The following is a 20,170-nucleotide window of genomic DNA, read 5'->3' as shown; positions in this document are numbered from 1 at the left end:
TCGTCACCGTATTTCAGGTAAGTTGCACTTAAGTGTGAATAAAAATAATCATTTCCTCTCTGTGTAAATTATAAGAGGGAAAATGACAAAATGCAGGATGCCTTTCATGAATTGTGTTTCAACGCTTAATGTGCTCGAAACGTCGTCGGCTTCTCTGGGCTCGAGCTCCTCTTAGGTGGACTGATGCAAAGTGCAAAAGTTAGCTGTGGTCTGACGAGTCCACGTTTCAAATTGTGATTGGAAATCGTGGACCATCTCGGCCCAAGAGCAAACAGAGGGTCATACGGCTTGTTATCAGGGCAAAGTTCGAAAGACAGTTAGTGAAAGGTGCCATCTCGGCCCAAGAGCAAACAGAGGGTCATACGGTTTGTTCGAAAGACAGTTAGTGAAAGGTACATCGAGATTTTGGAGCAACGCGCGGCATGCTGACATCCAAGCAATCCGATATTTTTTCAGGGACGTCACTTCTCCTTTCAGAAAGACGGTGCCACGCCGCTTTCTGCCACGTGTTGGGACAGTGTGGCTTCGTGGTGAAAGAGTGCGATCACTGAACTTGCCATCTCAAATCAAAACTGGAGCTTGAGTTGACGTCCTCGCGACATTCAAGATGCATTCTCATGAGCCAAACCTCTTTGCCGAACTTTGCTTATTCGTCAAAGGCTGACAAGCGAATTGTTCTCACGCGCACCCACCCACCCTTTGTCGAGTCCGCGACTATTTTCTCTTCTCACCTGCGCAGAGAGATGCTGTTCTACATCTCGGGCTAAACTTGGATGTCTCTCTATGCTACATGTAGGAAAGAGAGATGCTGAAGAAGCACGTATGCAGGCTTGACCGTCCTGTGCCGCAGCACTGTATACTCGCTGTAGTTGTGCGGAAGATACACACTCGCGACACAAACACGCGCACGGATGCCGCCAAACTAACAGCGCCGTGAAATACCTCCCTGCCACGGGCTTCGAGTGGGCCGAGAGCTTTCACGCCGCATCATGAACAGTGTCCTAGTTTTAAATGCTTTCATCTCTGGCATTGGTTTCAAAGCGACCGCGCATAAAAACACACGCGCACATTTTCGCGCACACGCTGCGCGCGCACGCTCGCATGGAGCTTGCTTGTCATTTTATCGTAATCCCTGGTGGAAAAAGTTGAAGAGGCGTTCCATGATGGCAGTGAAAGTAGCTCCTCTCAGGATGAAGCATTCTTAAGTCCTGCAATGGTATAAAAGTTTCTAGGTCTTTTTTTTTTTTTCAGTATCCCCCCCCCTCCCCACCCCCAAAAAAAGTCACATTGTCATGATGGTCTTTTTATTTCCCAAGTTGCTGTGTTTAGCGCCATAAGAGGTGAGAACGTGCGCTTTATTGAATGTGCAGATTTTAACCCAGGAGGATTGGAACGTGGTGTTGTACAACGGGATGGCCTCCACCTCGCCCTGGGCGGCCCTCTACTTTGTTGCCCTGATGACATTTGGAAACTACGTGCTTTTCAACTTACTGGTGGCCATCTTGGTCGAGGGCTTTCAGGCTGAGGTGAGTAGCATCGTTTGAAGCGTGGGTACTTTGGCTCGGTGTTATTTTGTGTTTGATACGTTTGAAAGTAGAGGAGCTGTTTCAAGAAGAACGAACGAGATCTTCATGATCGACGATGCTCACTTTTGGCTAACGCTGTCCCAGAAATGTTGATGCATTTTCGTGTTTAACATGGTGGCTGTAATTCGCAGTGATGAACGGCATCATTGGGTGATTTCATTGAGCTTATTTTGAAACCGCGCTACCTTGATTCTGACGGAACAGACAATTGTCCAGCCAAGGCGGGTTTATTGCGCTAATATTGCCAGGACAAGAGAGAACAGATTTATGTTTACCTGTGAACAACAACAACTCTCGTTCACCGCAGTGTGCAGCGTAATGGCCTTGTCTTGCCGTTAATAAACTCCCAGTTGAGCCATTCCGGGGCCACAGGTGCAGCCTTTCAATTCCGGAAATGTCACTTCAAGTTGAGGCATCACTGTTTTTAAAAGGGGGGCAAAAGGATGAAGATTACGGTCAACCGGTACCGCAAACTCCAATCAATTGGATGATCAATCTTTCGTCTTCCATCCCGGTTACGGTGGGCCGCCCTGGCGCGCAGCCCACCTCCAGGCAGGCCACTGGCTACCGTGATTCATTCCCTGGCCTGAGACATTTTGAATCTGTTAACAGCACCAACCTGACACGCTTCATTTGGCCTTCTGACACGAAGGAGCTGTTTGGCGGTTTAAAAAAAGCAAGACAAAAAGATGATGGCCTGTGGAAAAAGTCCTGGGCACCAAAAATGCATTTGTCCACACACAAACTGCCATACAGGTCTCCAAAAACGGAATTTGGTCCATTATTTACTGAGTGCTGAAGAACTCAACCGCTTACTGACAATTTGTCAGTTGGAATATCAATGCAATATTTGTGTCTTAGGGCGACGCAAATCGCTCCGAGTCAGACGACGAGAAAAAGTCTGATAACTTTGAGGAGGACGAAAAAGTAGAGCAGCTCAGAGACACGGGTAGGTGAATTGTTGGTTAATGCATTCGTGTCCCATCTCAGCTAATGCCTCATGACAAACAGCCGCAACGCACTATTGCATCTGGAAAAAAAAAAAAAAGCGTCACCTATCTCCTCTACAGAGCTAAAGATGTACACGCTGATGATGACAGCCAATGGTCACGTCGACCCTCGCAGTTCCATGGCTCCTCCCATAATCATGCGAACAGCAGCCACGCCCATGCCCACTCCAAAGAGCTCTTTAGGTCCAGAGTCCTACCTGGAGGATGATGTCATGGCCAGAGAGGGAGTTCTGCAGTACGGAGAGGTCGGCGCTCCTGAGGCGGGGACCGCCCACCACCAGTCTCGCCGTGGAAGCTCCACCTCCATGGACGCCTTGACGTGTGATCAGAGATCTTTGGTAAGCTTTCAAAGTCAGCGTCGCATTCCATAATGTGGCGCTGAGTCCATGTCGTTCCTGTTCCTGCAGAGCCACTCCAGTCCGGCACGCCGCTCCCCTCTCCTTCCTCGCGGGTCCAGCTCGTGGGGAAGCCGTCGTTCCAGCTGGAATAGCCTGGGAAGAGCGCCCAGCCTCAAAAGGCGAGACACCAGCGGCGAAAGAGAGAGTCTGTTGTCCGGAGAGAGAGCAGAGGACGAAGATGGCGTGGATGACAACGCCGATGCCGGCGGGTGTGACAACAGAATCCAGCCGGACCCCTTGGAGCTGCTGCAGGCCTCCACTCTCTGCCCCGCCATCGCGGCCCAATATGGCGACTGCAACGGGGGGATCATGACTTACGCTTCCAATGTGAACACTGACTCCAAAGACGACTCCTTGCCGGAAGATGACATTGATGATGACGTAAGTTGCAGCGAGTCTTCAATGTCATGTATGTTTTGGGGAAATCTACCAGTAGATGGGATGGAATCTTCCTGATGACATTGGACAGAGGAATTGGGCCTTGCCTCTTTTAGCGAAAAATCCGCGAGTGATTGAGGCCTCCCTAGAAAGAATTAGAATTGCTTACGGATGCCGCAAAATGGCTGGTTTCAATTGAATTTTTGGACTCAGATTGAAATCCAGATCTCTCTAATTGAACAGAAAGCTATTACTCTGCTGTATCAATTGCAACAGGTTTGCTTCTTCCATTGAGAGCAACAACATTTAATTGTTCCGCCGGTCACGAGCATAGATCGATGATGTAAGCAAGAAAAATCATCATTTTGGAACCGATTTAGTGATATCAGATCGTTTTCCGCGGCACCCCCGATGACTGTCCCGACACATTTTGGTTTTGCGTGAGCTTGGTTGGGAGGCACTGATTTAGATCGTGAGCAAAGGTGTTCTATCAGTTCATTTTTAAAACGTATTTTTTGTTCCGCAACATGAAGAAAATGTGTTGACAGTATGTCTGTCGTGTCGTACGCTAATGCTGACGTATATCGCGCGACTCATGCAGAGTTCTCTTTGCTACGTGATCAAGAAAGAGCTCGCCAACTTGAAACCTCGCTGGTGCAAAGAACACGAAGAATGGACGTTGTATTTGTTTTCACCGGAGAACCCGTGAGTCTCTTTTGCTTTCCTTGCCGCTCCGTGTTCCCAATTTTCCTCGCCCCGAAATGCCGATGAAAATTCACGGATGGGATTTATTTCGTGTTTCCCGATTTAGATTCCGCGTGTGGTGCCAAAGCGTGAGCTCTCACAAACTGTTTGACCACGTGGTTCTGGTTTTCATCTTCCTCAACTGCATCACGATCGCTCTGGAAAGACCCAACATCCAGCCTCACAGCACGGTAAGACGCGGAGATCGAACCCGTTTCGAGTTCATCGGAAAATAGTCGCCCGATCTTAAATAGGAATGTCAATGTCTACTGAAAAGCATGTAGCTCCGTATCTTTAAAATTGCTGAAGCTTTTTGAATTTTCCAATACAAGACAAAATTATCGCTAATCAATTCCCCGATTCTTCACCTCTGATGTCTTCACCTGTAGGAACGAATATTCCTCGGCGTGTCCAACTACGTTTTCACTGTGATCTTCCTCGCAGAGATGGCCATCAAGGTAATTACCGCCGTTTGTTCCGTCGCACTTTTGAAGAACAATGTTGCCACGGTTACCGTGAAAAGGTAACTGTGTTGCTTTTACCGATTCATTGCCAAATTAACGAAATGCTCTGCAGTGACGAAGTGCGACTTTTCAAAGTGGCTGTAGTTTGATTACTTCACCGAGAGAAGTAGATTGGTCATTACTGTAAACATTTTTAAAAAAATAGATTTTTAAAGTAACCGGCATCGCTGTTGAAGAATGCGGTTCAACGCATGAAGTGAGTTCCAGTTGTGTTGATGTCATCGTTGTGCGCTTCCATGTCAGGTGGTAGCGCTCGGATTCTGTTTTGGGAAGCAGAGCTACCTTCAGTCCAGCTGGAACGTTCTGGATGGCGTCTTGGTGTTTGTGTCTCTGGTCGACATCCTGGTCTCGCTGGCATATTCCGGAGGGAACCGGATCCTGGGCATCCTCCGAGTTTTACGCTTGCTGCGCACATTGCGCCCGCTCAGGTACAGAGGGAGTTTGGACATTTGGAATATCTAATGCGCCCCTTAAATCAAGGGAACACAAGCATGCGGGCGTTATTACTGTTGCTCATAAAGTTTGAAATAGTGTTACAACTGAGTCCTAAATATTTCATCCAGATACTGACCTCAGGAAGGTGCCATTACTTTCCATCGGCAATGTGATTCTATGACATATTGTACATTCCTGAAATTAAATCATAAGAAACCTGCACGGACATGGCGTTTTGTTTTGTGTCCTCCAGGGTGATCAGTCGGGCGCCGGGGTTAAAATTAGTGGTGGAGACGCTCATCACTTCTCTTCGGCCTATCGGCAACATTGTCCTCATCTGCTGTGCTTTTTTCATCGTGTTTGGCATCTTGGGAGTGCAGGTAGTTCTCCACGAACACTTTCGATATGATCAGCAACAGAGCCAATGTGTGGGACTTCCTCATGCTCTTCGAATTAATCGTTGGATGGGGAAATGAATATCGTCTTGCTTCTTGTTTCTCTCTAGCTATTCAAAGGGAAATTCTACCACTGTGAAGGTCCTAACACCAAAAACATCACCAACAAGTCAGACTGTCTCCTCGCCAACTACAGCTGGATACGAAGGAAGTACAACTTTGACAACCTGATTCAGGTATTGGGGGGGGGGGGGAAGTGGTTCCAGAGGGCAATCCACAGATTTCCGTGAAAGGCAAACAGATGTGCTGACCTTCCATTTCTGTTTTTCCAATCCAGGCTCTGATGTCCTTGTTTGTCCTGTCATGTAAGGACGGCTGGGTCAATATCATGTACGACGGCCTGGACGCGGTGGGAGTGGACCAACAGGTAAAGTGCTTTTGCTCCATTTTGAATCATAATGAAGAGAATCGAATGGGACTGTCATCTCCAAAGTCACTCACTGGTTTTATGTTTTTCAAGACGACTTTGTTTTCGCCGCGCTTCTTTTTTATAGTGCTGTATGAATCAAGTTGGACTTGAGTACATCCTCATCTTACGGTTTTTGAAGTCAGACTTCCTGCTGTGAAATGTCCCAAAATTTTCTTTTGTCATTTTTTTTCTTTTTTTAACCATGACAAATGCAAGCACACCCGATTGGAATCAAATGATGACATTGCAGTGTCCTGACAGACCGAAAGGTGTCCGCTAACGCAACTTCTCTTCTCTTTTTCAGCCTGTGAGGAACCACAACCCGTGGATGCTGCTCTACTTCATTTCCTTTCTGCTCATCGTCAGCTTTTTTGTCCTCAACATGTTTGTCGGCGTTGTGGTGGAGAATTTCCACAAGTGCCGACAGGACCAGGAAGAGGAGGAGGCCCGTTTACGGGAAGAGAAGAGGCTCAAAATCATAGAAAAAAAGCGCAGGAGTAAGGAGAATGGAGGGGCTGGTCGGTAGTCTATTTTTCTGAGCACTGCCTGCTTTCAGAGCCTGAAAAAAAAAACGAAATGAAGGGAAATTTCAGACGTCCAGTGAATAAAATAGGGAGAGATTCACAGACTGGCGAGCTCACACTGACAAGGCGTGGGCTACACCACTCTGTCGCATGAAATTGCATGACTGTTACCCAACCTTCCCTTAACACTGCATGCTAAAATCACAAGAAATCTAATCTTGCATTCCAATCATCCATGATGGGAACACATGTGCATGCTACACCTTTTTTAAACTATAAAACAAAAAAAAAACAACCCCCCCCCCAAAAAAGCCAGTACAAATTGTTTCTTGGAAACGTTCAAGAGCAAATGAACAAATTAACAAACAAGAACAAAAAAAAAAAAAAAAAACTGCTTTCCGTGCATGTTATAACGAATTGGGCGCTACTTTGCTCATGAGAGTGTTCGGAATTTCTGTTTGGTCAAAAGCCAACGTCCCCTCGTCCGTTGTGCGACCCGGAGCGGAGGCATGTCATCACACGGGTCGGACATTCCCTGGTAACACGCTTTGACTGGCAGACTCAGAAACATAGCAGATTCTGTTACTGCTAAATCGTCGCCTAGACTGTATGTTGACTTCAGCAGACCGTATATGAATGTGCAAATGAAGAAAACGCTTCTTGCTGGCAGAAACACACCACCGAGCGCAAAAAAAAAAAAAAAAAGCACATTTGAAAATATTTCCACTGTCCCGATACGTGAGGTCAAAATGAAAGGAAGCGGTGGATCGTCACTCGTCTTCTGTGCCACCCGAAGGCAGTAGATGGTGTGATCAGTTTGTGTTTTTCCCCCACCGCTCGAAAACTGTTCCACCTTCCACAGAGCCGCCATTTTCGTACATTGTCGCGATGTTCTCATGCCGGTGTTTGGCCGTCATCTGAGCAAGGAAAAACACGTTCTGGACAACTTGAGTGTCAGCAATTCAGGTTCTGGTTGAAAATTTCACGTGGCTGCTTGGGTGTTCAACTTCACAGTGCGGATCCGAAACTTGATGACATTTACTCATGACGCGATTGGAGGTGCAAATACTGCGTTCATGACCGAGAAAGAGAAAAAAAGTGTGTTGTTGAACAAACCTTCGGTGAGCCCTCCCAGTGAAATTTGTTTCAGCGCAAAAGGCATGTGAGCACGTTGGAGACCTGCCGTCATGCATACATTCCATCTCATTCATATGGACACGGGAATCGTGCAAATCAAAACAACATTCATGCTACCTAGTTTGGACATGAATCATATAGATACGAATATACCTCAGTTGTGTCCAAAAACGTGCCCTCAGAAAGAACAATGATGCTCCGTTTTGATCGGCACCGTAGGACAGTTGTTCATGAAACGGTTTATCATCATGATTGTCTTCAATCACAACTATCTGCAGATTTAGAGTCAGAGATGATGTACCGGAATGGCCTCTAGCCGTCAATAAGAAAATGAGGCATACGCCCTCACTTACACATATGGTAGTATATTTAATCACCAAAATAAAATCACACTTGATGGTTTAGATTCATAGTTGAAGAACGCGTTATCATCCACTAATGAATCACATTTGGTCACAAATAATCCAAGCCATCATTACGTTGACTCCAGTTGCTTCATGCAAATGGCTCATGTCCTGCTTAACGTGGGTCTCTTGCGAAAGCAGTGGTGTGCACTAACTGTTTTTAGGGGACGGGTGAAAATTAGTGGCACGCGCCTAAAAAAAAAAAAAAAAAATGTACTTCATTGTACCTTTATGGCTTGTCACTGGGGCGTTCGCATCCCTTTATTTTTACAGCTTTGCAACCTACGGTATCTTTTTCTGGCTTTGGAAGATGTTTGAAGTGGAAAAATGCGCCCCACGGGTCCCATTAGTGTAGAATGGAACTTGAAGGACTGAAGTGGACTCCTGTATTGCAGAACTTCAGAAACAAGTGTGATGCTTGCCATCCTTTTTCCCTAAAGCTCTCGGTGCACACCACTGGGCCCTTTGACACACACATTTGATTCTCTCTCACACTCCTCTTTGTGTGTGTGTGTGTGTGTGTGTGTGTGTGTGTGTCACTTTTTGTGTGTTTCTCTGTTGCTTTTCACCTGCCTGTGCTCCAGAGGCCAAACAGAGGCCCTACTATGCTGATTACTCCACCCCGCGTTTGACCATCCACACGCTGTGCACCAGTCACTACCTGGACCTCTTTATCACCTTCATCATATGCATCAATGTGTTCACCATGAGCATCGAGCACTACAATCAACCCCTGGTAAGGCCTCCGCCCGTGCACAGAAACATTACAGCCGATATGTGAAATGTCGTCAAATAGCCAATTTAAATTCATAGTTTCCTGTTTCGTTGCCTTCAGTGAACATTTGCACTGAGAACTTGTGGCAACGTGACAGGGCTGCTCTGAGTTGAGATGATTGTTTGCCTGTGTGTGTGTGTGCGTGTGTGTGTGTGTGTGTGTGTGTGTGTGTGTGTGTGTGTGTGTGTGTCTCCAGTATTTGGAGGAGGTTTTGAAGTACTGTAACTACGTGTTTACCTTCATCTTCGTCATTGAGGCCCTCCTTAAGCTTGTGGCATTTGGGATTCACCGTTTTTTCAAAGACAGGTAACAACGTTTCAGCGTATCGCAGCATTTTTGATAAATTTACCAATCCATGCCAAAGCCATTCAAAAAAACTCGATCTGAGAGTCCTGATGTCCTTTTTTGTTCTGTTGTTTGTTTGCTTAGGTGGAACCAGCTGGATATAGCTATTGTGGCTTTGTCCATCATGGGCATCATCCTGGAGGAGCTGAAAATGAGTGCAGCTCTTCCTATAAATCCGACCATCATCCGAATTATGAGAGTACTCAGGATAGCACGAGGTAGACGCACACATGCCGGCACGCATGCGCACGTTCGCACTACCAGAATTGGGGTTATGTGCTCCCTATGCCGAGCTCCAGTTAGGAGACGACCGGCAGCATTTTGGACCAACTGGAGACGTTTGCGGGAGGATTGTCTGACTCCAAAATAAAGTGCATTCGAGCAGTCTAGCCGAAATGTAACCCAAGTGCTGCTGAGAAAGGAAGGGCGTTGTCTTAGCCAGCTGCGCAAGATGAAAGAAGCTGATAACTGAATGTCATTAATTTCATTTAATGATCGCATTGTGTTGAGCTGTCCACTGTAGCGACCGCTGTCCCTGAAAGGGTTAATCTAAATCGGGCTTGCTTTTTCGGGGATGATGAAGTGCTCACAGTTTGACAGCCACTGAGAAGCAAATTGGCCAAAAGACATCAGAGACTTCATTGTGTGTAAAGTGCACCGCTGAAGGCATCGTCACTGTCTCTTCTGCAGTACTTAAACTCCTCAAGATGGCCACAGGCATGAGATCTCTGCTGGACACTGTCATGCAAGCCCTGCCACAGGTAGGAGATTTGTTTTCGTTTTCTGGATTCTATTTATGGAGCATTTCGTGCCATGGTTCACGTAGCAGCTCAACGTGTTAGTTAGCGACTCCATTGCTGAGCTATTTTCCAAATGTCACGTGCAGATGAGGTTACGGAGGGCAGAAAATGTCTCAAGCTCGAAAGAACATCAAATACCAGGACGCCTTGTGAGATTGCAATCAGGAAAGATCAATTTACTTCACTTCAAAATTTGTGCGAGCAATTTTGGGGCTGGACTGTAAAAGATGCAGGAAACAAACTCTCATGTCACTTCTTGTTCATTATGTGTGAAGCAAGGCCAATAAAAGCACGGCGGTATCTGTGAACAGCAGAAAATGCACAATCGACGGACTGTATGACTGTATGATCGTGCTAATGATTTTCGGGTTTGCTGGGGAATATCTAAAAATAATAAGTGGGAAGGGTATTGGCATAGTCATAAAATAGGGAAGGTTCATTTGAATATATTTCATCATATTCTGGTTTGGCCAATAAAAGCACGGCGGTATCTGTGAACAGCAGCAAATGCACAATCGACGGACTGTATGATCGTGCTAATGATTTTCGAGTTTGCTGGGGAATATCTAAAAATAATAAGTGGGAAGGGTATTGGCATAGTCATAAAACAGGGACGGTTCATTTGAATATATTTCATCATATTCTGGTTTCTCATTAGAACGGAGATAAAGAGCAAAAATGGCGAGTACGTTAATTAAAGACAGATCGACTAAAACCCTTCCTTCTGCATGACGGTCGATCCCAGTTCACACTGGCACGTTCCCATTGTTGGAAAGGGAACTAACATCTCTTTTACCTGCAGGTGGGAAATCTTGGTCTCCTCTTCATGCTGCTTTTCTTCATCTACGCCGCCCTGGGAGTGGAGCTCTTTGGCAAGCTCGGTACGTCAAAACACATCACTCGACTCCCATCTGCTTCTGTGCCACGAAAATATAAGGGAGCTGTTTCGCGCCGGAACAAAATGTAATTGGCATCGTCCCGTTTATTTACGAATTGCTTCCTCAGTTAGACCATCTCCCCCAAACACATTTGTTGTCAGACAAAAACACCCTGTTTTTGTCACCGTATGAAAGGAGGCATTTTCGCAAGATTTTTTTTTTTTTTTGTGTGTGTTTTTGTCAAAGTCTTTTGAATTTCTATGCATTTATTTCTTTATTTTTTGCTGGCGGTAGCTTAAAATGTTCTTCCTTTTGAGGCATACTTTTGATTTTCCGCCACTTTGGGGCATTTGACCTTAGTGTTCTCCACTGTTTTGTAACTGTGTCCATCTTCGTGGCTCCTCAATGAATGAGATTGTCCTTGTGTGTTTATTAGAGTGCAATGACAGCAATCCCTGCGAGGGTCTCAGCCGTCACGCTACCTTTGAAAATTTTGGGATGGCCTTCCTGACACTGTTTCGAGTGTCCACTGGAGACAACTGGAATGGCATTATGAAAGTACGAACACACACAGCTTTGCACACGCTTGCGCACTCACATGATAGAAATGACCTCCAAAACCAATTATGGAATAATAAAGAACTGAGCAGTCTAAGTACTTTCACATCTTGACTTTTACTTCACCCAAAAAAAGAAGAAAAAAAAAACGTGATTCATGATGTTATCCCAGACGATGTGAATCATATTAGGGAGACAATGTTATTCAAGACAAGGACAATCTGGCGAACTTCAAGACGGTGCTCAAATGCAATATAATCCAAGCGGCAGTAGATTAGGAAGCCAAGCCGCCTTCAAGAACCAATGCGGAGATGACGCTCCCGCTTGAGTGAGTTTAGACAGTAAGATTCATGAAGGCGCACTGAAGTCTTAATGTGTCATGAAACTTTGAAGATACTTGTTTTTGAATGTGGTGAATCGAGTCGGTAACAAACTCGTTGAGCTGCTACATGAAACTTGGCGTGAAATGCTCCATAAATAGAATCGCACACAAAAAAAAACAACTAATTTCAGTTGTAAATGTAGGCCAGCGCTTGTGATTGTTCACGGGCCAGCAGCGAAAACGTTCCTGACCACGACGGCTGGCCACTGAAATCAAGTACTGTGTTAGTGGAAATTCTACAAGCAAGTTGAAAAGGAGACGACACAAAAAAAAAAAAAAAACACAGTCCTGTGAGAGAAGAAAATTGGAGCCTTTTCTTGCCTACATTAAGCAAACAAAACGTGTCCTCAATCTTATTGAGCACCTGCCTGCAATGTCATTTTTGTCTTCAGTCTCGCTTTGGAATAAATAAAAATAAACACCATCTGTGCAGCGACTTAACATGACTTCGAGGCTCTTATGGTACTAAATAGTATGACATTCAAGTTGAACATTTTTTTTTTTGTGAAAATGTGCCTTTGCTTCTTTTTCTTGTCTTGGCTTCCTATTGGAACTCTACTTTCCTCAGGACACATTGCGAGAATGCCATCCAGAGGAGCGTCATTGTCTCGCCTACCTGCCTTGGGTCTCTCCCATCTACTTTGTCACCTTTGTGCTCATGGCCCAGTTTGTGCTGGTCAACGTGGTGGTGGCTGTGCTGATGAAGCACCTGGAAGAGAGCAACAAGGTACACCTTCGAACGTCCCTTTCGACTCACCTTGCGTCATGACGGCCCCTTGTTCGGCAGTCTCATATTATTAGGATGGACCTCCAAAATTTCCAAGCACATGGAGGTATGTTTATGTTCATAGGAAGCGAAAGAGGATGCGGAAATGGATGCGGAAATCGCCATGGAAATGGCGATGGAGCAGCAATGCAGATTGAGCACGACTTCCAGCAACAGCTCAGGCGCAGGGACCTTTGTTGGGCCGTGTCCACAATCGCCCGGCCAGGTAGCTGCCACCTTTCATCCCTCACACCCTGTCAAGCAATTAACAAATCCATCCATCCATCCATTTTCGAATCCGCTAAACCTCAGGAGGGTCGCGGACGTGCTGGAGCCTACCCCAGCTGTCTTCGGGCAGTCGTCAGTGTTCACCCTGAAGTGGTTGCCAGCTAATTGCAGGCCACACAGAAACGAACAACCGTTTTGGGCTCACACTCACAAGTAGATACAATTTAGAGTGTTCAATCAGCCTGCCATGCATGTTGTTGGAATGTGGGAGGAAACCGGAGCACCCGGAGAAAACCCACGCGGGCACGGGGGAGAGAACATGCAAATTCGATGAACAAGTCACGATATTCAATTGAAGTTAGAGTCTCACTTCGTGCCAACTCGTAAAAACTCTTGGGTTCCTTTTATGTCTCGGAAAAACAAGTGCGCAAAACAGGTGTGGGTCAGATGAGGTGGATCAGGACTTCAATACTGTGAAAGTGATTCGAAAGCGTTGATGAGTGCGTGGTTGCTTTTCGATTTTAGCGTGCGGTCTCTGTCTCCCCCTAAAGGAGGAAGCGGTGAAGTGTGGTGATGAGGATGCACAGCAAGTATCCGAGAAGATGTCTGTATCCAGGATGCACTCGCTGCCCAATGACAGCTACATGTTCCGACCTGTGAGACCTGCGAGCGCTCCTTCCCCTCTGGAGGAGGTGGACGGCAGTGCTCAGGACCAGCATTCGGGTAACAGAGTTATTCTGTGACTTCAGAAAATAATGTCTGGAGCAGTACCCGACCGATGCACCTTTTCATATCATTGGGATGCCCCAAGCCAAAATGTAAAAATACATTTTGGTATATGGCAACTGCGAATAAACGATGCTCAGATGGACTTTTTTTATGAGTCGGTGCACCGAATTCCAAACCTGCTTTTGTCTCCTTCTTCAGGCTCGCTGACCTCGGTCCGTTCGCAGCCGTGCGAGAGTCGCACTCTGCTGCAGGTTCCTGATCTTTCCCCCGCTCATCCCCGGCTGCCGCAAACCGTCAACCTGCCTCGCATCGCCCCGCCCATGCCCCACCCGTCTCCTCGGGCCCTGCGCCGACAGGTGAGACGTCACATCCAATGACCCCCCTTTTTGAGGAATCTGTCGTTTGGAGTTGTGAGCACTGACAGCGCATCAACCTGGATTTGATTTCGCAGGTGGCAGTTAAAGTGGATCCTGCGGAAGTCCAAACTTGTGAGCAACAGGAGAGGTCGGACTCCATCGGTCTTCCTCTGCCGTCCCCTTCATCGCATTCTCCCCTTAACCCCGCCCCTTCTCCCCTGCCCCCTCCCCCTTCTTCCTCCCCCTCGGCTCTTTCCCTCCCACCCTGCTCCCCTTACCCGTTTCCACTCCCTTCCCTGTCTCCGTCCCCTCTCCCGCCTTTACCGTCCTCCCCATCCTCCCTCCCTCCTCCACCGTCGTCCCCCTCGCTTCTTCTCCCCCCGCCTCGCTCGCCGCGCTTCCCGTCGCGCAGCGCCAGCCTCCACCGCCCCAGACCGCCTTCCGCCGCCTCCCTCTTTGACCCGGCTGATGAGGAGGTGTGTCACATCATCAGCTTGGCCCGCCACAGACAGATCGCCGAACTGGGAGGCGGACAGGAGAGCAGAGCGAAAGCGGGTCGAAGCCACTCCCTCTCTCCGTACACTGACTCGACCTCGTCGACTCCTCCCTCCTCATTGCCGCGGCCGTCGTCCAGGAGCCTGCTCGGAGCGGAATCGAAGGAGCGGGACTTCAGGAAGGGCTTCGGCGTCGATCCCCAGGGGTTCCCGCACAAGTCGTCATTACTATCTGCCGGTTACCTTGACGACCATCGGCGCCACTCCATCGAGGTGTGCCTCCCGCAAGACTGCATCGCCAGCGATGACCAACACTTGAAGGCGGCGCTCCACAAAGGGAAGGGCAATTTCCCGATGAGGGTGCAGTCAGTCGGGGGCGGACACCGTAAGAAGAAGACGAGCCCCCCGTGCATATCCATCCACCCGCCTTCAGAGAGGGAGCACCCGCCCTCACCCCCGAAATTGGCCGACTGCAGCATGATGCTAAGACGAAGGACGCCGTCTTATGACTTGACTGCACACGCGCAGTCAAACAAACAAGACGCCTTTATGGACACGCAGGCGCACTCGCCGATGCATCGGGCGCTCACGCCCGTCCACGTGCCGCTACAAACACACTCGCCGACACACACGCTCACGCCCGCCTCGACACCCACACACGCGTACACTCCGCCGCCCCCGTCCACCCCGACGCACCCGCCCATCCCGATCAGCCCCAACATCTTCATCCAGCCTCACGCACCTCTCGTTCCGAGGCCTTTCGCACAGACACGCCCCCTTTCGCCCGCCGCGAGGCGCGCCGCCCCCACAAGGGACTGCATCCCGTTGCCCCAATTCACGTTCGACCGCCCGCAGTCGGCGTGCTTGTCGGACGCAGATCCGGCACCGTGCGCTTCACCTTTCGACAACAAACTGGGAACCGGTGCGGGATTCGCCGCCAAGAACCAGAGGACCGCCCAATGAACATCAGGAAGAGGAAGTGAATTCGCCGGGCCCGAATCTCCCGAGCTGGAGAACATGCTGACCTCAGGAGTATAGGAAAGAGTTTTTCGAGAGATGGATTCTTTGGTTCTTGTGAATTTGGAAGATGGCTGTCGTCGAAATCGGCACGACCCATCGGAGAATCACAGACGATGGATCTATCCAACTCCACTTCGGCGGCACCGAACAATTCAGGACGAAAGCCACCTAACTCTGTAGCCAAAGTTTTTTTTTTTTTTGACGCTTTGTCTACTACACCCACGTGAGCCAATCAGGAAGCAGCGTCTGGCTGACAACCTCTGACCTTTGCGGGAAGCAGTTTATGAAGTGCAAGCGTGGGGCGGGATTGTGGGATATGCAAGTTCAGGTTTTCTGCAGAAGTTCTGCTTGCCCCTCCTCTGCTCTTTGATCACATTGATCAGAGCAGGCGCGTGTTTTTTTTTGTATCTGTGCGTTGTTCGAATGAGTGTTTGTATGTTTTCGTATGTCTCTTGTTGTCGTGTCGCCATGTTTTTTTTTTCTTGACACTTCTTTCTTGACAAGAGAGGGGGAGCAGGACGCAGCTGTAGTGTGCGTTTATCCGTGTCTCTGCGGTGTAAATAAAGAAAATACTTTATTTGCTGAGATTAAAATAGCTCTATCCATATGCACATATTTTTATAGAGATCTAAAGTGTTTTTGCACACAAGTTTGAATTTCAAGTTGCTTCTTTTTCCTCGGTTATGCTCTCGTGAATGTACGTTTCCTTTCGAAACCCAGAAAGGCGGAAGAGTGAAGGAGGAAAATTCTCCTCAACGGGGTGAGGATTGGATTTTATTTTTCTATTTTGAAGACTAGCAGAAGAAAATATGCGTGCGATGATGTTTCGGTCGTTGTGTCTCAACTTGGTATGTGTTTGGTGTCTTCGTTCCGGCCTTCGGGGATGGGCTCAGTGATACGGATATATGACATTCGACATTGGACAGATTTTGATTGAAATGATCATTGATTTAAATTGTACGTTAGAATCAAGAGGTTTTGTCTACACACATCAAGTAATCGTTAATGAGCCTGAAACTTCACAAGCTTGGTGAGAATTTGCCCTCCACTGGTTGCATCAACACATTTAATCGACAATATTACCGTGCAGTGATGTAACACAGGAAGACAAAAAAAAAAACAAAATGCAAATCATCGAATGAACCGCTGTAAGTTAGTCCCGTGCCGTTGACCCTTTGCTGTCCCAAGTTGTCGAGATCCCGAAGCCATGGCTAATCAGTTTCAACTTGTCTATTGCATCACTGAGCCTTCCTGCTGAATCGGCTGCTGAGCTCATCAAGTGTTTCTGTACATCGAAGGACAAACAAACTAACTTACTTAGTAGATAAATGTAGCCAGAGTGCAATAACCAACAGTCGAACAACCACAGTCTTATGTTCACACGATACGTCAGAACTATACGATCCGTTTTTACATGAGGATTGGCGTTCTGCGATACTTTTGTCCTTCTGCACGGGGCTGGCAGCAGCCCCGACGTACTGTATAGTTCTCCCAACGCTCAGGCTTAACCACCAATTGTTTTATTGTAAGCGGAGAGAGCGACGGAGAAATGTCACCTTTCGATTCAGCCTCAACACGAACGCGAATGATTTGATGGGAGTGATGAGGAATGGAACTTGAATCCGTAGTTCATCGGATATTGTTTGCTTACTTGAAAATGCTTTATTTCTTGATGGAACTCAAATGGACTCTGAAATATATATTTTTTTGGTGGTGGTGGCAAAATACAGCATTTTCAATGCAGCATGTTTGTGGAGTATGTTCCAGCGGAGCTCACGCAGCCGCAATGATGCTCGTGTTGCGATGAAATCGTCCAACTTGAACATCCTCATCATCGTCGCTAACTGTTTTGTTCAGTGTTCTACTTCATTCCTGCGGGAACACATTGCACCAAATTTTGGATGTAATGCCCCCCCCCCCCAACCCCCTCCCCAAAAAAACTAAACTGGCAGTCAAAAGGTGCGGATGACAAAATATGACAAACACAATCCTAAGCCATACAGTACATGGCAAAGCACAATATGTACATACTGTATAATATTGCATTTTGTCCATAGTCACATAAGAATAGAATATTTATCAAAGTTTTTTTTTTAAAGTGAATTTGATTAAAAAAATAAAATAATTTAAAAAGCAAAGTTGTTACACGAGCTTTTGCAAACAATTAATTGTTAGGTTTATGAATATAAACATTTCTAATTGTGTTGGCAATGATGACCAATACAAGAGTCATACAGTATGTCTGGATTTTGTCATTTGGACCCACACGGTTTCATTTCGAAAACAAGAACAATTTCAAATACTGCCTTAAAATTTAAATTTCAACTCATCTTTGGGAAGGTTTTCAGTGTGATGTATTATGATTAAATCTTCACATGCCTTCCGCTATTCCTTTGATGTTCTCCTGTCGTGTTGTGAACGTGAAACATGATGTGGGCTCAGAAAAGAATAAGTCATATTTGTTGGTCTTGCAGGTCAATCGATGCGGCCATGGCTTATTTGCTCTTGGAGGAACCGTTGTTTGTTGAGTTTATGTCGAAAAAACAAAAAAAAACAAAAGTGGCTCATGGATGATTGAAATATGATATCAAGAAGATATTGTAGCTAAATGATGGATTTGGACTTGTTGCTCAAACACTTTCTGCCAAACGCTGTGTTCTGTTTTCATGTCTTCTTGCACAGATTGTGTGGCTCATGCGAGGTCTTCAGTCTTTTGTTGGACCTAATGCAGTCTAGTCTAAACTCTGTTTTTGCCATCAGCAAGTTCTTAGTTTGGTAGAGTGACTGCATCTTTGTTTTTTATATTATTTGAGGGGTTTTTTTTTGTGTTTTTTTTACAATTTACAGATCTTTGGATCTCGGTATTTAACTCCTGTTTTTGAGGAAGCAGTTTAGGACTATTGCATGTTCTAATCTAGATAAAAATAACCTTTGGGAAAGAATTACCTGGATGTTTTAGAGCTTTTAATATTTGCATTTTCAACTGTTTCCATTTGTAGACGGACTACCTAATAATCTAATTAATTGGTATCTGATATAGTGCTAATTAAAAAAAAAAAAAGCCCGTTCATTATTGTTCAATGCAATACCGGGTGGTTGCTGTACGAGGACAACTCCTCGTCATTAGTTTTATATCCAGACATGTATGGAAACCTGTTGGTCCCGTTGTTCCGAACCAACATTCTTTAATTGTTAAGGTGAGCCTTCTTTTTTTCCACTTGAGCGTTTCCTCATCATACTCTCACCATATTAGAACTTTGCAAAGTATTGACTTGATACGATATATATTTGACGTAGGAATAGTCTCAGCCCTCATGCTCCGTAAAAGCCTCTCGATAGGTTACGGCACATTGCTCTGGCTTGACAGTGACCCGGCCTCAAGGTGAAGCTGACAATCCTCAATCCAACCATGTTTCAGATGCTCAGAAGTTCTGGAAAGCCGAATAGGACAAACCAGAAGTCTTGTTGTCTCTCCCCTCCCCTTTGAATGCCTCGAGTGGCTGACTCGGGCACCTCGAAAACCCCTAGGCCTTATAATGAGGGGAGTCGGTGCCGTGAGGAAGTCTGCAATAAAATTATTTCCACCCCTGAAAGAGTGAGAGAGGAAAGGAAAGGGGGAGGCACGTTGTATCCTTGATGATTATTGTGTGACGGCCTCATTGTCCTGGAGGATGTTCCCTGTCAATTAAAAAAAAAAAAAAAAACGAGTTTTTTTTTTCATTTCAATCAAGCGCTTGGTCTGCTTTATTTTTCCGCCTGAATTTATTTATGGACGATTCACTTTCGTTGGCGTATATCAGGGGTGTCAAACTAATTTTTGTCGCGGGCCATGAAAGCATATAGATAAGTCAAGAATAACGGTTGATTAAACTCCTGTTTAAGTTCCTATCATGAGGGGTTTGGTAACAAGTAAATGCTTAGAATATCTCTCTTATTTATAACATATGAGAGTTTGAATTTTTGGCTGACATTTTAGAAAGCATCATGGAAGTTGACGTGTTTGATCTGCTTTTGCGGGCCACATAAAATGATGTGGTGGGCCAGATCTGGCCCCGGGGCCTTGAGTTGGACACCTTGGCTTATATGCAGACCACGTCATCAGAAATTGGAGAATGCATAACCACACTCATTTCCACGAAAAATGATGTGAAATGTAGCTGTGAAATATGATATCCACTTCACACTGGTGGAGTGGAAGCAAAGTATTATGACAAAAAATACATAAATCAATCGGCGATGAGGTCACCTGACACGATGACATCACACAAGTAGGAAATGCTGTTCGATTAAAAGAAGACGCCATTGAAACGTCATTTGCTATTTTGACGGACAGCCACAGTCAGTTTACAGTAAACCTAAAGTTGAAATCATACATGTTGGAATCGCGTCTCATTATGACGCTGTCTCGCTTTAACGAAATCATGACAATGAAAAGTGAAAATGCGGCTGGGTCGACAGGACAAAAGGTAAGAACGATTACTGGAACAATAAACTAACCATGATGGGACGTATCAGAAAAAAACCCCGATAAAAGTGTTCTTGAAAATACTTGAAATTAAATTCAGTTAATAGTAGCAGTCGTAGTCGTCGTGGTGGTGTGACAGCATTTGTGATTCTGGGTAATTTATTTTCTACTGCAGATAAGTTCTTGAGCGCTAGGTGGCAATATTTAATCGTCAAATAAGGAAACCAACCTGTCAGGATGGCACCGAATTCACTTTGAACAAGCTGGCGTGGTTGACCAAAAGGTCTGTAATGATGATGACTTGTCGAAACGATGTGGCACTTTTCATCTTTGCTTCATACAAGGTGTGTGCGCGTGTGGCATTACGCCA

The 20,170-nt window shown here is 46.2% G+C and overlaps 1 protein-coding gene across 1 annotated transcript in view; it reads left to right on the top strand.

Moving 5' to 3' along the window:
• The window catches only part of cacna1ha (calcium channel, voltage-dependent, T type, alpha 1H subunit a), a 75,640-nt gene extending 56,582 nt beyond the window's left edge, over nucleotides 1–19,058 (top strand). The window contains exons 15-38 of the mRNA XM_019868242.1: nucleotides 3–17; nucleotides 1,371–1,526; nucleotides 2,448–2,535; nucleotides 2,657–2,934; nucleotides 3,004–3,375; nucleotides 3,974–4,077; nucleotides 4,184–4,307; nucleotides 4,506–4,574; nucleotides 4,884–5,068; nucleotides 5,329–5,455; nucleotides 5,581–5,706; nucleotides 5,808–5,897; nucleotides 6,244–6,457; nucleotides 8,589–8,740; nucleotides 8,976–9,085; nucleotides 9,209–9,342; nucleotides 9,815–9,885; nucleotides 10,727–10,805; nucleotides 11,239–11,360; nucleotides 12,311–12,469; nucleotides 12,594–12,734; nucleotides 13,288–13,459; nucleotides 13,664–13,821; nucleotides 13,917–19,058. Coding sequence (XP_019723801.1) covers nucleotides 3–17; nucleotides 1,371–1,526; nucleotides 2,448–2,535; nucleotides 2,657–2,934; nucleotides 3,004–3,375; nucleotides 3,974–4,077; nucleotides 4,184–4,307; nucleotides 4,506–4,574; nucleotides 4,884–5,068; nucleotides 5,329–5,455; nucleotides 5,581–5,706; nucleotides 5,808–5,897; nucleotides 6,244–6,457; nucleotides 8,589–8,740; nucleotides 8,976–9,085; nucleotides 9,209–9,342; nucleotides 9,815–9,885; nucleotides 10,727–10,805; nucleotides 11,239–11,360; nucleotides 12,311–12,469; nucleotides 12,594–12,734; nucleotides 13,288–13,459; nucleotides 13,664–13,821; nucleotides 13,917–15,278 — 4,608 coding nt within the window. The 3' untranslated portion in view covers nucleotides 15,279–19,058. The remainder of the gene's footprint in view (nucleotides 1–2; nucleotides 18–1,370; nucleotides 1,527–2,447; nucleotides 2,536–2,656; nucleotides 2,935–3,003; nucleotides 3,376–3,973; nucleotides 4,078–4,183; nucleotides 4,308–4,505; nucleotides 4,575–4,883; nucleotides 5,069–5,328; nucleotides 5,456–5,580; nucleotides 5,707–5,807; nucleotides 5,898–6,243; nucleotides 6,458–8,588; nucleotides 8,741–8,975; nucleotides 9,086–9,208; nucleotides 9,343–9,814; nucleotides 9,886–10,726; nucleotides 10,806–11,238; nucleotides 11,361–12,310; nucleotides 12,470–12,593; nucleotides 12,735–13,287; nucleotides 13,460–13,663; nucleotides 13,822–13,916) is intronic.
• The last annotated feature ends 1,112 nt before the right edge of the window (nucleotides 19,059–20,170 follow it).

The sequence above is a fragment of the Hippocampus comes genome, unplaced genomic scaffold, assembly GCF_001891065.2.
Source record: "Hippocampus comes isolate QL1 unplaced genomic scaffold, H_comes_QL1_v1.1 scaffold314, whole genome shotgun sequence".
In the NCBI taxonomy this organism is placed as follows: Eukaryota; Metazoa; Chordata; class Actinopteri; order Syngnathiformes; family Syngnathidae; genus Hippocampus; species Hippocampus comes.
Note: the sequence above shows the minus strand (reverse complement) of the source record. Positions and strands in the feature narration are given on the sequence as shown.